This window comes from Lynx canadensis, chromosome F1 (assembly GCF_007474595.2).
Source record: "Lynx canadensis isolate LIC74 chromosome F1, mLynCan4.pri.v2, whole genome shotgun sequence".
NCBI lineage: Eukaryota > Metazoa > Chordata > Mammalia > Carnivora > Felidae > Lynx > Lynx canadensis.
Genome location: NC_044319.2, coordinates 20,553,962 through 20,570,636, shown reverse-complemented (window position 1 = coordinate 20,570,636; position 16,675 = coordinate 20,553,962). Strand labels below are relative to the sequence as shown.

Genomic DNA, 16,675 nt, shown 5'->3' with positions numbered 1-16,675 from the left:
TTTCTTTGTTCATGAATCAGATTGTAACTATTTCTTTCACTTTGGATTTGTGGTTACTTGAGCTAATTTAAGTGATGCAAAAGATGAGTCTCCTTAGGGCGTTTCCTCTTTTAAAAGTGTATGTGGTGTTTTATTGTAAACAGGTTTCTTCCGAGGAAACTTTTCTCTACAGGCTTACTTCATCATCCATTTAGGAAAGAAATCCCATCTATATATACTAATCCCTACATATTTTTGTATTTGTTACTCATGTGTATGTTGGTTTTTACTTATTTTTTCAAAACATTTCCAAAGGTTCTTCTGAAGTAACTTTGATCTGACTCAGTCTTTGCTGATTACTAGACACTTTCCTTTGGGTTACTCTCCGCCCACTTTGGGACTTGTAAATGCTTACCCTTCTATTGGTTTCCTCTGGCCACTGAGTATATGAGTAAATGTCACATGCATGTGGTATTGCTTGTCAGGGAGTGGAATTCTAAGACTTCCTCTACATAGAACAGTTTAACTTCTGTGCTTCTGGGCAGAGAAATGGTCCTTGGAACAGTCCTGCTTCCACCCAATAGTTATGGCAGAGATCAGGACACATCGCTTTGCTGCCTGTGCAGTAGTGAGGCCTCAGAAACTGCTCTACCCAACGTGACAGGTATGGTTCCAAGGTGATAGTTTGGGGGAGGGTTGATACTCACAATAACCAAACATGAATGGAGATTTCAAAAAATTTTCTCTACTCCTGTTACTGTCGTCAGTTTCGACCAGTGAAGTTAATTTAAGTGATGCAAAAGATGAGTCTCCTTAGGGCGTTTCCCTCTTTTAAAAGCGTATGTGGTGTTTTACTGTAAACAGGTTTTCTCCAAGGAAACTTTTCTCTGCAGGTTTATACTTCATCATCCATTTAGGAACGATTTGCTTTTTTTCTGGTATTTCATAGTAGGATTTCAGTAAGTACTTACTGAAAGAAAGAATAAATGAGTGATATGTAGTATTTTGTGGTAAGATACATATGGCTTGAGATGAAGTACTTAAGTTACCTTGAGAACTGTTGAATGATTTTTCCAACCACCTTACATAAACAGTATTAAAAAGTATTAGCTTTGGGGGCACCTGGGTTGCTCAGTTTGTTGATCATCTAACTCTTGATTTCGGCTCAGGATCCCTTAAGATTCTCATTCTCTCTGTCTGTCTGTCTCTCTCCCTCTCCCCCTCTGCCCCTCTCCCCCACTCGCATGCTCTCTCTCAAAAAAAAAAATAAAAGTATTAGCTTCTCAGAGAATATGCAGTCAGGTAAAGTAGAATTCTGGCAAGATAAGGTTTTGTAAAATGCTTAGAAATGCCTCAACTGAAAATTTTGTATATTTATTTCTCCAGTTACTATCTGACAAGTTTCTTAAAATTTTTTTTACTGTTTTATTTATTTTTGAGTGAGAGAGAGACAGAGTGTGAGCAGGGGAGGGGCAGAGAGAAAGGGAAACACAGAATCCAAAGCAGGCTCCAAGCTCCCAGCTGTCAGCACAGAGCCAGACATGGGGCTTGAACGCATGAACCGTGAGATCATGACCTGAGCCGAAGTTGGACGCTTAACCAGCTGAGCCACCCAGGTGCCCCACTATCTGACAATTTCTAATTAAACTGATAAAAGTTATTGAACGACTGATTGGTGAAAAGTGTTTTTTAATAAATTAAACATTAAATTTAGGAATTTTCTCTGAATTTGAGTCTGAGTTTTATTCTAGATTTTAACTAGTTTAATCCTGATAATTTACTTTTTAAAAACTGCCGTTTCTATGTTTTGCCTTATTTTTATTGTCTTCTGCAAGTCTGTCAGTAGAAAAAAGTAATAAAATCAACCTTTACTTAACAACCCTATTTCTGCTTCCTGGGTCCTATATTGTTGTCTCATCTTAGCTCCATAATCTACCTCAAAAACCGTGATTAACGAAAAATTAACCCGTTATGTAATATAATGCATACCTAATATATAGTAGTGATTTCACATTTTTCAAAAATATTTCCAGCCTTCACACTTGCATTTGTATAGGCTCAGTACATCTGAATCATCCAGATGTATCTTTTTTAAGCTGACGAGGAAAGTGACATAGACTACGACCCACTGGATAACACTGTTATTTACTTGTTCTTCCTATAGGCTTCCCCGCCACCCCACCCCCCATCCCTTAGCTTGTTCTCCTGCATTTAGTTCTTTATGATTTAATACGTGTTCATTCTTGGCCTCAGGAAAATGTTAGGATGTTTTCTGTCTTTGAAACATTTTTCCTTTTGTTTGATGCTTAGCGGATAGGATGGCGTTTAAATGGATATCCTGTGCAGACGGATTGTACAGGAAATTGACCCTTATTAGTTCTATGAGAACAAAAGAGTGAGGGGGTAGAAAGAAGAAAGGAAGGAAATAAGATCTTTGACTTGACCAAAAAAATCATAAAAGTAGAGATGGGAAGAACCGGAGTGGGGAGTGAAAAGGATTGTTTTCCAAGTCATGGTTCTTTTAGTACTTTGGCCTCAAAAATAACTTTTATCCTGTGTTTGTTATTTTGTATATTTGAGAAAGGTACAGTATTGTTTGGCCTCTATACATCTTATTAAGTTTGCATCAAATTGTGCTCTTTGCCATTTTTCAAATAGTGTGGTTTTGAAGAAACTGAACTTCATGCCTTTAACAAACCTTTCAAGCTTGATGGAGCTTCTCTTCAGTTCAGATGAATCACATGTCATAGACCTGTCCTTGCACACTGACAGCCTGTGCACTGTGAGTGCACAGTTCCTGTTCACCTAATTTAAATGCTTTCTCTTCTCTGAAACCTTTTCTGATCCAGAGTTTGGTTTTCTGTTCTGTCCTCTCATAGTGGTACAGTATGTGAGCATAACAGTACCCGTGATTCATTTATTCAACAAATGTTTTTTGAGAGACTCTTACATACATGCACTGTTCTGGGTGCTTGGAATTTATCAGTGGACAAAGCATACAAAAATCCTTGTCCTCATAAAATTGATACTCTAGTTGGGGGCAGTTAAATAATATATATGAATGTAATAATTATATAGTTTGTAGTAAGAGGAGCTCTGGAGAGAAATAGGGAAGGAGACATGGGAGGGGGGTATGTGGGAGTGTTGTCAGGAATAGCTGTATTTTAAAATAGAATAGTCAGAGAATGCTGTACCAGGAGGGTCACATTTGAGTTAAGTGTCATGTGAATGTCTGGGGAGGAATGTTTTAGACAGAAGAAACAGCCAGGACAAACGTCCAGAGGCAGGAGTGTGCCTGCCTTGTTCGAGTAATAGCAAGGAGGCCAGTATGCAAAACGAGGTAAACTAGGGAGGAGTGTAGGCAGATGAATTGGGCAAGACAAGTTGCAAGGGACCTCGCAGGCTCTTGTAAGGACTTTCACATTTCACTCGAAGGTAGGGAGCTATCACAGAGTTTGGAGCAGAGGAGTCACATAATCTGACTTACGCTTTAAACACTGGCTGGTGTATTGAGAATAGACAGGAGACAATAAGGATAGAGGCATGGAAATCAGGAGTGTGGGGAAGTCTAGCTGAGAGATGATGGTGGTAACAAGGAAATAGTGGAGGGGGTGAGAAGTGGATAGATTCTGGGTATATCTTTGAAGGCAGTGCCAATAGGATTTCCTTATGGTTTGGTTGTAGTATGTGAGAGCAAAAAGGAGTCCATGGGGATTCCAAGGTTCTCTTCCCCCAGCTTTATTGATATAATTGACATTTAACATCGTGTAAGTTTAAGGTGTACAGTGTGTTGATACACTTACATATGGCATAGTGATTACCGCCATAGCATTAGCTGTACCTGCATCACATGTAATTATCATTTCTTATGTTGTGGTGAGAACATTTACTGTCTGCTGGCTTAGCAACTTTCAAGTATATAATACAGTATTATTAACTATAATCATATATTAGATGCCCAGAACTTATTCATGTTATAGCTGGAAGTTTGTACTCAAACTTGAAGGCTTTTGGCCTGAGCAGCTGAAAAGAAGGAATTACTGTTGACTGAGACAGGGAATTCTGTGGGAGAGGCAGATTTGGGGGAAAGAACGGAGAGTAGTCTTTTATAGTAAGTCCAAATGGTGTTATTAGTGATTTATAATCTTGATATTCTGAAGCTCAGCATGGTGTATGGTAGATGTTCACTAAAATTATTAATTTTGTAAACCTTAAGTGTTCATATATTGGGTTTTACAAAGTAAGGTATAATTGTATGGTTTTTGCTGGTTTTGGCTTGCTAGGATTTAAGAGTTGGCTTCAATATCTGCTTAATTATTATTTCTAAGTTGGTCATTGAGAGTACACAAGTTCTTGTTACCCTTGATTTTGTTCCTCTACCCTTTATCTCAAGCAAGGGGACTTCTATACAACAAGAAGAAGATGAACTTGAACTGTTTGATAATAATTAAACAGAATAATAGAGTAATAATCACAAAGCATTCTAATCTTGTTACCACCATTACTGGCAAGAAACATTTATCAGTGTGGATCATGTGGTACTCGCTATAGAACCTAATAAATATTACAAATATTCTCTATACTTTTTGGCAGTTCTTTTCATTTTAATAAAGGATTGGCATTTTGTAGCCCAATGGAAATTCTGCTAGAGTGGATGATTTCTTATTAGAATAAAGGAAACCCTAGTACATGTGATCAGTTTGAAGGATGTTTCATAGAATATGGTGTTTTATTTGTTTGGTAATCCTAATTGGTTACTTTAGTACAGCTGTTTCCATTCCTTGTAACTGCATGTAAACAAGGAGCAATAATACATCTGATTCATGTTAACTTTACAGGACATCTGGACATAACTTGAGATTTGTCATAATCTTAATGTGGGACAAAATTTAATTAGCTCTGAAATTTTAAGGATACATTCCTCTTAGGAGGAAGGAATGTGAAGAAGTGAAGTAAACTCTAAAGCTATCAGGAAAATTACAGATCCAACCTACTACAGGAATTTCTGTAGACGGTTATGAAGCCATTTTTAAAACATTGGTTAATGCTATTCTAAGATTAAAATACATCTCACTATTTCCTGTCACTTATAGTTTTGTATAATTTGGTCATTCATTCAGTTAACAGTTATTGAACACATCCTATGTAACTCTTGCTAGAAAAAGAGTTTTAATATCAAGGAATACATTGTAAAGTTTGGGATATAAAAATCAATTGAGGATATTATAAAGATAAAGGGTACAAATATAGCAAGTGTAATGCTTTTGAGAGTACGGGGAGGGGGAGCACGTGAGGCTTCCTAGGGGAGGTTATACACTGGAACTGAATGTTATAAAATGAGTAGAAGGCAGGCAGTCAAAGGAAGGGTGGGAGGAGATCACAGTCCAGGTAACCAGGACTCTGTGAATAAAGGCACAAAGAAGCAGGAAGCATCTGTGTGTGTGTTCATGTTTAGAATTTGAGGTATGGAGTGGGGAGAGGTAAAGCTGGAGAAGTAGGTAGAGGCCTAATCATAAAAGACCTCGGAGGCCATTGAGAAGATTTTAGCTTGATGGTGAACTATTAAAGAATCTTAAGAAGAGTGACATGGTCAAATTTTTGTTTTAAATAGATCACTTTGCCAGCTGTGTGGAGGATGGCTTTGAGGGAGACAAGACTGGAGGCAGTAGTCCAGGTGAGAGATGATGGGGATCTGATCTGAGGCATTGGCAGTAGAGATGGAGAGGAGGGAATGTATTTGAAAAGAAATAAAACCACAGATTCCAGGATTTTTCTTCTTCAAATATAAGAAAGTCAACTTTAAATGAAAAATGAGTAGAAGGAGAGAGAGACATAATAGAAAAGTGTTGTTATGTCACAATAGGTAGTTGGATGGTGGCAGACAGCCACTAAAAATAGTTTCTGTGATCGAGAAAATCACCTTTGAAGGCATAGTGTATTTTTTGTGTAAATGACCTGGGTTGTGAGAAGCAGGTGATCTTTGTAGGGATCACCTGTTTGTGTAGTGTGACTAAATTTAGGAACCATAAAGCCTGAGGAAGAAACCAGGTCTTACAAGGCTTCAACCATTACATGTGGTAGAAACTCAAATGTCCTTTGTTGGTGATATTTTCTAGAGCCTTCAATTAAGTTCTCGATTAAGATACTTACAGAAATGTACCATCTAAGAAAATAAGATAAAAACTTTTTCATTAAAACAACGAACAATTGTTTGCTATTATATTATAGACAGTGCATAGTAATACAAAGGTATTTTGGAATGCCAAGAGTATTTTGTATTAAACCAAAACATTTTTCTATTGTTTAACAGATATTGTTAGTATTTTTTCTTTCTGGAAGCACTGTTTCTATAATTTTTCTATATGTAAATGGAGATCTGGATTTATGCAATATGTACATATTTCTTAAAGTCTCTGTTATCTTTTCCACAATTTGTTTTATGTGTAGAGAGCAGGGGAAGAAGAAGGGTAGTTTGGGAAGACTTATAAAACATAACTGTACTTTCTTAAAACCACCACCACCACAAAATATCTGATATGTTTTATGAAATGAATTGCCATTTCTTTTTGAGATTTCCTTTTTTCATTTTGAGAAAACCACTTTTTCTTTCTATTTCTGATTTTGGTGAATATGTATAAATTACAGCTAAATGCTCATTTTGTGATCTTTTGTCTTGTTATATTTTCAACAGATAGACTTTTCTCATACTTAGGAGACCATGCCATTTGCTCATTCTTCATGACTCCATATTATACAGTTCTTTTCTACCTTGGAACTTTCAGTATACATATATGCCAGCAGCTAAAATACTATATATGTACTGAATTCAAATGAATTTTTAATGGTTGAACTTAGTGTCAATTCCTTTCTCTTTTTATGTCTTTCAGAAGCCTTGCACCGCCCCTATGGTTGTGATGTTGAACCCCAGGCACTGAATGAAGCCATCAGGTGGAGCTCCAAGGAGAACTTACTTGGAGCCACTGAGAGTGACCCTAATCTCTTTGTTGCACTTTATGATTTTGTGGCGAGTGGTGATAATACACTCAGCATCACTAAAGGTGAGCTTCTGTGTAACATCTCCTCACTCTTCAGTTTTCATTAGTGCTTAAGAAATAAAGGGGTCTGTTCTAGATTCTGCCTCTGACTAAAATTAGGTGATTTAGGCCCAGATATTTTTGGTTCACTGGCTTGTTTATTTGTTTAAGCCTGTATATGGGATAATGTCACTTTGTCTACTTTATAGGGTTTATTAATGAGAAGCGGAGATAAGGTACTTTAGAAAAAGCACCATGTAGGGGCGCCTGGGTGGCTCAGTCGGTTAAGCATCCGACTTCGGCTCAGGTCATGATCTCACGGTTTGTGGGTTCGAGCCCCGCGTCAGGCTCTGTGCTGACAGGTCAGAGCCTGCAGCCTGCTTCAGATTTTGTCTCTGGCTTTCTCTGCCCCTCCTCCACTTGTGCTCTCTCTGTCTCTAAAATAAACAAACATTAAAAAAGAAAGAAAGAAAGAAAAAGCACCATGTGGTATATACATAAACTTTTCTCATTCTCAGAATTCAGTTCTATATGTAATATGCAGCATTCGTCTTAGGTGGCACTAGGTTTACTATACATCTCTTCTGTTTGAACTGTGGCTAAGATGAGTCATGTTGCCGGAGCCTGGTGCTACTCAAAGTGTGGTCCGTGGGCTGACTGCTTACCTGAGAATAGTTCATTACCAGTCCACATTGTTAAGATTAAGAACTTGGGGGGCGCCTGGGTGGCGCAGTCGGTTAAGCGTCCGACTTCAGCCAGGTCACGATCTCGCGGTCCCTGAGTTCGAGCCCCACGTCAGGCTCTGGGCTGATGGCTCAGAGCCTGGAGCCTGTTTCCGATTCTGTGTCTCCCTCTCTCTCTGCCCCTACCCCGTTCATGCTCTGTCTCTCTCTGTCCCAAAAAAAATAAATAAATAAACGTTGAAAAAAAAAATTTAAAAAAAAAAGATTAAGAACTTGGTCCCGATATGTAAGCCAACTGTGTCACTAAGTATACTACATATTATTTAGTTCAGCTGACATTTTCTGGTTTTGGAGCAAGACTTTCCTTCCTTTCCCCTTTCCCTTCCCCTTCCTTTCCATGTTTATTTTATTTTTGAAAGAGAGACAGAGTGCAAGCAAGGGAGGGGCATAGAGAGAGGAAGACACAGAATCTGAAGCAGGCTCCAGGCTCCAAGCTGTCAGCACAGAGCCCGACCTGATATCGAACCCACGAACTGTGAGATCATGACCTGAGCCGAATTCGGACGCTTAACCTACTGAGCCACCTAGGTGCAAAAGCAAGACTTTGAACAAGAAGGAAGTAGTCCAGGGATTCACATTCCAGCACAAGTGTCATATTTTATTGTGGACCTGCTTTGAGTAGCACTGGCCTAGACAAATCTCTCATTTGTGTTTATATGGGCTAGTGAAAGGAATAGTAGGAAGGATTTCTATTACAGTAATACTCTCAAGAGAATAGTCATTTATTTTAGTAGAAAGTGTATAAAAGGGAGCGCTAAGAACATGACTAAGTAAAATCATTCATTATTAGTTTTTTGAATAAGGACAGAAAATATGGACCTTCTATGAGAAAGAGAGGTGCCTGGGACTCAGTGGGTAGAGCATGTGACTTTTAATCTTGGAGTTGTGAGTGAGCCCCACGTTGGGTGTAGAGATTACTTTCAAAAATAAAAAATAATAAAAATACAAAAAAATTACAAAAAAGTGAAAAAAAAGCATGGGACATTCTTATTGTGTACATGAATTAGATTACTAATCTACCTAAGTTTGTTCTTCTGAATTTATGAAAGCCTCCTACTGGGAAAAAATATATTTCAGGATAATTTTTTTTTAATGTTTATTTATTATTGAGAAAGAGCATGAGCAGGGGAGGGGCAGAGAGAGAGGGAAACACAGAATCTGAAGCAGGCTCCAGGCTCTGAGCTGTCAGCACAGGCTCAAACCCACGAACCACGAGATCATGACCAGAGCCAAAGTCAGACACTTAATTGACTGAGCTACCCACATGCCCCAAGGATAATTTTTAACTTAAATGAAACTAATTTAAACGATAATTTGCCAGACATACAGTTTTTATTTGTAAGGTTGATAATAAAATTTTAAATGGGAGTGAATAAACCAGATTAAGGCAGACCTCCACTCAGGGAATGTTACCTTTTCATAAAACTTACATGCATCAGTTTTTTAAATCCAGTCAGATTAACCAAAAGCAAAAGAAACCCTTAACTCAAACCTGGGATATAGATGTGTCCCTGAGTGGGTGTAAGGGCACATTTATCTGTGCCAGGAGGCTTTAGAGGCATAGAAAAAGTAAAGTGGGTGATCTAGTGTCAAGTTACTTGAAGACTTTAGGTAGTTTTTGGGGAAGGGATGGTGATAATATTTCTGTGTGTATGAGGTTTATGCATGGGGGGAAACTTTTACATGAACTTTTAGGGTAAAACAAAGGATTTCAAAGAATTTTATACTGTGCAGTAGTCTCTTCAGGCTACAACACACTTTTTTTTTACCTTTATGGATACTTAAGTGGAGAAGTTGGTGAAGCAGTGACTCAGAACATTCTTTCTAGATAGACTTTTCATGTGAGGTTTTTCTCAGATAGTTCAGTCACCAAGGAAACATCGATAAAGAAAGTCTGTTGACTCCTCAGTTACCAGTTATGGCAATCGCTAGAGTGCAGCTCAGGGGGTGGGATTCTTGTTATCTCATGGCAAACAGGGATTTCTCATGAAACCCATGAGAAGCCAGATTTTTCTATCAGGTTCTTATTAATATAAAATGATGTCATGCTAAAGCTATTTTATATTTTAAAGAAGAAGAAAATACATTTTAAAAATAAAATAATGACAATTTATTATAGTTCCTCCTTTGAATATTGTTTTTTGCTTGAAATAAAAAAACAGTTCTCCCAGCATTCCTCTGTCAGTAGAGCTCATGTTTACATCCCCACTAGTCCTATCGTCAATTTCCCTGGTGCTCAAAACTTCCAGAGTAGAAAATTCCCCTCCTAACTTCTAAAAGTGAGGAAAATAGACAAAAACAGGGTTTTTGACTGTATCCTGCTAATGATGACCCACCGTTAGCAGTTATTTGTAAGGAAGCAACAGTAATATACTAATTCTTTACGTTTCTAGTTCTTGTGGTACAATAGAGAACAGTTATAGAGGAACAAGTTCTATTTAGCTTTTCTAGGAGCACTGAGGTTTTTTACCTGCAGATATGGTTGGTGAGTATTTATCTGTGCATTCCCACCACCACACCACATGCTCCTATCTACTCATGTGTACATATGTATATTTTATGAGTACATACTCCTGTTTTTGTCATTGAATGTCACATCCAGGTCAAAGATGAGATCATAGGAGCTAATAAAGTTATCCTATGGTAGACGTTTCTGTGGGCTGCTGAAAATGTTCAGTGACTGCCAGAATAATGATTTTGAGTGTTTCCTCAGTGGCCTTTGCCTGATAACTAGTGGGCCATGTGCATGATCTCTCTTTCACCTTTCCTGTTTTGTCTGAGCTGTAAGTTTAGGGGCAAAATGTATATTAGGGAGTTTAAAGCTGAGGTTCACAACTTTAATAGAGAAATTAAGGACACTGATGTTGACAGCAAAGACATTCTGAATAACTTGTCTTGGGTTCTGGCTTCAGTGGCGGCTTCCTTTCCCACACACTAATTTTAGAGGAATGAGTAGGACTGACTCATCTTCATAAGGAATGGGAGGGAAGTTGGGAAACTATAACTGGTAAAACTTGAGTCCTAGAAAAGATTGTGCTTTGGGAGTCCTAACCGCCTGCCTGCCCCCCAAGCAGTTTTTTTTCCTGAAAACAGAAAGCTCTGTGGTTTGTGCTTCTATTTTGTTTTGTTGTTTTTTGTTTCTTACGTAGATGGTCTTGCTGCTTTGGTGCCAACTGAAATTTCAGAGTGACTTTGTATTTCACATTTCTCATCCCTAATCCTTGATTGTTGTTAACATTGAACCATATATAAGATACATTTCTTGACAAACTGTTTTGAGAAAAATGAACTTTTCTTTGAAGGGTGAGACTGTGTCATTTTCCAGAATAACCTGTCTTTTTTTAATTCAAGTATAGTTGACACACGATACTGCATTACTTCCAGGTGTACAACACTGCGATTTGCTCTATTTGTTGTGCTGTGCTCACCACAAGTGTAGCTACCATCTGTCACCACACAACTCTATTACGATGCCACTGACTGTATTCTCTGTGCTGTACCATCTATCCCTGTGACTTGTTTATTCTCTGTAGGGAAGCCTGTATCTCCCACTCCCCTTCACCCATTTTGCACAATGCCCCACCCTCTCCCCTCTGGCAGTCAGCAGTGTATTCTCTGTGTTTATGGATTGGGAACCTTTCTGTGTTTGTATGCCACCATACTATACCACACGTGGAGTTTCCTAATGGCATTTTTTAGTTGGTGTAAAAACCTTTAGTAAATACCAGAAGGTTATTTCTAACTGTGCTGCTTGTCTTTAAGTCACAAGCTAAAGAGATCAATCAGGATATGATGAGCAGCCAAGTTTGTTTTCATTATTTTTTTTTAAATGTTGGCGTAAAATTTCCTGATTGATTTTTCACAGAGTTCAGAGTTTGATAATAGACTGCTGATATTTGAAGTTAAGTTCTCTTGTCTTCTCTTGTCTTCTCTTGTCTTCTCTTGTCTTCTCTCTTGTCTTCTCTCTTGTCTTCTCTCTTCTCTTCTCTTCTCTTCTCTTCTCTTCTCTTCTCTTCTCTTCTCTTCTCTTCTCTTCTCTTCTCTTCTCTTCTCTTCTCTTCTCTTCTCTTCTCTTCTCTTCTCTGATGATGTCATGGCCAGGTGAAAAGCTACGAGTCCTTGGTTACAACCAGAATGGTGAGTGGAGTGAAGTTCGCTCTAAGAATGGCCAAGGTTGGGTGCCAAGCAACTACATCACCCCAGTGAACAGCTTGGAAAAACACTCCTGGTACCATGGGCCCGTGTCGCGCAGCGCTGCGGAGTACCTGCTCAGCAGTCTGATCAATGGCAGCTTCCTGGTGCGGGAGAGTGAGAGCAGCCCTGGGCAGCTGTCCATCTCGCTCAGGTACGAGGGCCGTGTGTATCACTACAGGATCAACACCACCACAGACGGCAAGGTAAGACTGGCCGGTACCACCTTGGGCGTGGATGGGCTGTTCTTTAGAAAAAACACTAAACTAAAAAATAAGTTTTTATGACTCATATGAAATAAAATAATCACTGATGTGAATTTGGGCTGTTTGGCACATTAGAGCTTGCACATAAGAATATGGTAATGGAAATGAAAACCACTATTATATCAATAGTTTAATGAGAGATTTGAAGGTGAATGGAAGAAACTGCTATTTAAGTTAGCTGTTCTAATCACCACCAGTGTACGGATATATACATATACATCCAGTGTGTTGTACAGAATTGCTAGATTAAGCCTTCTGTCTTTGAAAATTGTAATAATCTCTGCCACAAAGTTCACAAAGTAAGAATCTGGGCTTCTGAGACGGAGACTGAGTATGAATGTGTGTTGATAGAAATAGGTCAGTCATTGAGCAGAGTGCACGTTGGGAAGACCAGTCGTTTCAGGGTGGCTGTCTTAGGAGTGGAACTGTTTTACTTCATAAACTGTGAGGCCTGCCTTTGTGTCAGTTCTGCTGAACAGTAAATTTATATGGAATCATTTGTTCTGCTCTTTCCCTCTGTGTGATATGCAGAGTAGGGGAAAGCCCAGGCTTTGGAGCAGGCAGACCTGGTTTGGTGCGTAACTCCAGCATGTCTATTTACTAACTTTGTGACCTTACATAAGCCTGTTTCTCATTGCACTTTATTGGGTCATCGTGAGGATTAAATGAAATAATTTCCTTAAAACATAATGGCTGTTACAAAGTAGGAAATAATGATTAATTCTCTTTTTCACCGCACAGACCTACTGTCTCTTGATGAAACCAAATAGAACCAGATGAGTGGAAATGTGGGAGAGACCTAGCAGCTTTGCTTCTGGTTTACAGAAATGAGTGCATGTGTTGTAGACATAGGAGACATAGAAGACACAGACATGTACAAGAATGTTCACAGTTGCATTATTTATAATAGCCCCAAGCTAGAAACACTTCATTGTCTAACAACAGAATGAATTAGTAAATTGTGGCATATTCATAAAATAGAATTTCATACAACAAAAAAATGTACTGCTGTGCACACTCTCAAGAAAATCTGTGGGCCCACCAGTTGCCTATTTTTGTAAATAAAATTGTATTGAAATACAGACACACCCATTTGTTTATATGTTGTCTGTGGCTGCTTTCTCCTTGTTATGGCAGCTTTTAATAGTTGTGACAGAGGCATTATGGCCATAAGCCTGAAATATTTACTCTCTGGCCCTCTGCAGAAAAGTTTGTTGACCTATGTCGTAGCTGAGTGCCACACATGGAAAACTGAGTGAAAGGGATTAGTGACTGTCAGGGATGGGCGTGAGGGGGTGGGAGTGTTATGGAGTCAGATAGTGGTGATGGTTGGACAACTTTGGGAATATATTAAAACCACTGAATTGTATCCTTGAAAACGGTGGATTTTATGGTATGCAAATTATATCACAATAAAGAAAAGTTGAGTGAAAGAAAGCAGACACAATAATACCTGTTGTATGATTCCATTTGTGTAAGTTCAGAAGCAGACAGAGCTAATCTAAGGTGTTCTAGAAGTCAGCAGAATGGTTATCTTCGAAGGGGTGAATAGCTTATTTGGGAGGGTGCTGGTAGTGTTACAATTCTTGGTGTGGGAGAGGTTTACATGGGTGAGTTCACCTTGTAAAAATCATCAATTCTGCGTATACTGTGTATTATTCTATATATACCAAAAGTTTCATTTAAAAAAAAAACTATAAACAAGCTCTTTTGGAAGATAGGGCTTGAAGACTACTCATCTTTTATACTTTTATTATTACAAATTAACTACTGTTTTGTTAACCACTCTGAAATAAAATTGTGGCCCTTTTTTTTAACTTATTTTTTTTAATGTTTCTTTTTTTTTTTTGAGAGGGAGAGAGAGACAGACACGGAGCGCAAGTGGGGGAGGGGCAGAAAGAGAGGGAGACACAGAATCCGAAGCAGGCTCCAGGCTCTGAGCTGTCAGCACAGAGCCCAGCGTGGGGCTCGAACTCAGGAACTGTGAGATCATGACCTGAGCTGAAGTTGGTCACTTAACCAACTGAGCCACACAGTTGCCCCTATTGTGGCCCTTTTTTAGTGGCCTGGATACTCAAAAACATATCCTTATTAGGTAAAAATTATAAGATACTTAAATACTCTCTCCCTACCAAAAAAATTGAACTCTGTGGTTCTCAAGTTAGGTGCTGTGCAAGATTCTGATGTGGTATTTCATAACCTTTTACAGGAGGCCAAGTTTCCTCTTGCCTCCTTTAATCAGAGCATCTCTGCTGCTAACATATTTGGGTTTCACAGTCTTGTTGCTTAAAACTACTTGGAGACCAATGATCTTGTTGATTCAGAAAGATACGTTGGAAGCTTTTCCCCCAAAACTAGAGCTTATTTAGGAAGCCTAGGAAGAATGGTTTAAGGAGGATTAAATTGAAGTTCTGTTTCTCCTTACCATCATCATTTAATTTACCTCAATAAGATAGCCTCCTGTCTTTATATCTTCAGACCAGTGAAATAATGGGCTTTGAAAACAATTTTTCTGACCCTTTTCAAGTTGATGGAGCTTTTCTCCTGCCTTTCTCCTCAGGTGTATGTAACTGCCGAGAGCCGCTTTAGCACCCTGGCGGAGCTGGTTCATCATCACTCCACAGTGGCGGATGGGCTGGTGACAACATTACATTACCCAGCGCCCAAGTGCAATAAGCCAACAGTCTATGGCGTGTCCCCCATCCATGACAAATGGGAAATGGAACGAACAGATATTACCATGAAGCACAAACTTGGGGGTGGGCAGTATGGAGAAGTTTATGTCGGCGTCTGGAAGAAATATAGCCTTACGGTTGCTGTGAAAACATTGAAGGTGGGTTGCTAAGAATTACAGTTTCCAGGCATTTTTACATTTGTGCTGAATCACTTGGAAATATGAGCATGCCCTTCTTCAGCTTTGGAGCACTTTCCACCCACTGATGCCAAGCACATCAGCAAATTGATGATTAACTTTAGTGCCATTGCTGACAACGCACGGGCAGATTATTCACTGCAACACAGCGAAACCCACATGTGGGGAAGGTTTGTCTCTGGAGGCTGTTGATGTAAGTCTTAGTGAAAGGTTAGGAGCAAATTAGAAGTTATAAAGGCAAGACCAGCTGTTTTGCTTCCTGAGAAGGACCCCTGCTGGACGGAATTGTTGGTGCAGTGTACAAGAATCATGGGCTCTCTCGTCTGTCCTTCAGCTTTCTGCCTCATGCTCCTCCCATCTCTATGAGATTAAATCCTTTTTTCTTGTTCCTAATAGTCCCAGAAATCTTCCTCATGCTGCTGTCTTCTTTAAGCATCCTAGTAACCAGTTGCACAGTCGTCACTCATTCCGTTCTCTGACGGTTCTCCTGTTTGCCTCCATAGCTCTGGCATATCACTTATAAGGGCTGCTCTGGCTATGAGTAGTAATCCATTCTGGTTAGCAAGCATTTATTAAGCCTACTGTGAGTGTGAGACAATATGCATGGCTTTGCACATGTGCATTGCTCCTTAAGGAATGTGTCAGGAAGACAAATGTGTAAACAGCTAACCCTTCTGTCTCCTGTTTCAAAGGCTGAGATGTGTAAGGAAGTAAACTGAGAACTGAGTTACCATCCAGGTCTGCCATGTTTCCCTTGTGATGGGATATGGGATATGATATTCCGTTGCTTGCCCTGCTAATTTTCACTTTTGTTTCAAATACTGGATACATTTTAGGGGCATTTTTGTTTCTTAATTGGATGTGTCTGGAGCCTATTCTTAGGTTCTGATAAAATTTCTTTAATATGCTAAAATATTCAAAAGTATTTTTGAAAGAAGTTTTTTAAAGCTGTAGGTTTAGGATTGTGAGTTGACTCAAATGATTAAAATGGGGGTTTGTCCCTCTTCTGTTTTTTTGTTTTGTTTTCTCCCCACCCCCTTTTCCAGGAAGATACCATGGAGGTGGAAGAGTTCCTGAAAGAAGCTGCAGTGATGAAGGAGATCAAGCACCCTAATCTGGTGCAGCTATTAGGTGAGAGAGCTTCTCAGCCATGGGTTTCCTTAGTGATGCTCATCTCCCAACCCCATTGTCTCCACATACTCCTTTTGAATCACCATGGCAGAAGCTCCAAGTGCAAATCTACTTCAGTAAATAGTTGTCATTTTACTCAACAGACTGTGTTTAAAAATTGCCCAGCGGGGCGCCTGGGTGGCTCAGTTGGTTAAGCATACAACTTTGGCTTGGGTCGTGATCCCGCGGTTCGTGGGTTTGAGCCCCATGTCGGGCTCTGTGCTGACTGCTCAGAGCCTGGAGTAGCCTGCTTTGGATTCAGTATCTCCCTCTCTCCCTGACCCTTGCCCACTCACACTCTGTCCTTCTGTCTCTCAAAAATAAACATTAAAAAACAAAAATTTGCCCTGGAACAGGGTGCTGGCCGACTCAGTAGAGCATCTGACTCTTGATCTTGGGGTTGTGAGTTTGAGGTCCATG

The 16,675-nt window shown here is 39.3% G+C and overlaps 1 protein-coding gene across 8 annotated transcripts in view; it reads left to right on the top strand.

The window, feature by feature from the left end:
• Window positions 1–16,675, top strand: part of ABL2 (ABL proto-oncogene 2, non-receptor tyrosine kinase) — a 108,507-nt gene that overhangs the window by 78,065 nt on the left and 13,767 nt on the right. For 2 of the 8 annotated variants that reach the window (XM_030303221.1, XM_030303225.1), the window contains exons 2-6: window positions 5,591–5,653; window positions 6,867–7,037; window positions 11,858–12,153; window positions 14,774–15,046; window positions 16,132–16,216. In XM_030303221.1, the coding sequence (XP_030159081.1) occupies window positions 5,591–5,653; window positions 6,867–7,037; window positions 11,858–12,153; window positions 14,774–15,046; window positions 16,132–16,216 (888 nt within the window). Of the gene's footprint in view, window positions 1–435; window positions 644–5,590; window positions 5,654–6,866; window positions 7,038–11,857; window positions 12,154–14,773; window positions 15,047–16,131; window positions 16,217–16,675 lie in introns of those variants that run through there. The other 6 variants (XM_030303223.1, XM_030303227.1, XM_030303222.1 and 3 more) reach the window with 5 other exon arrangements.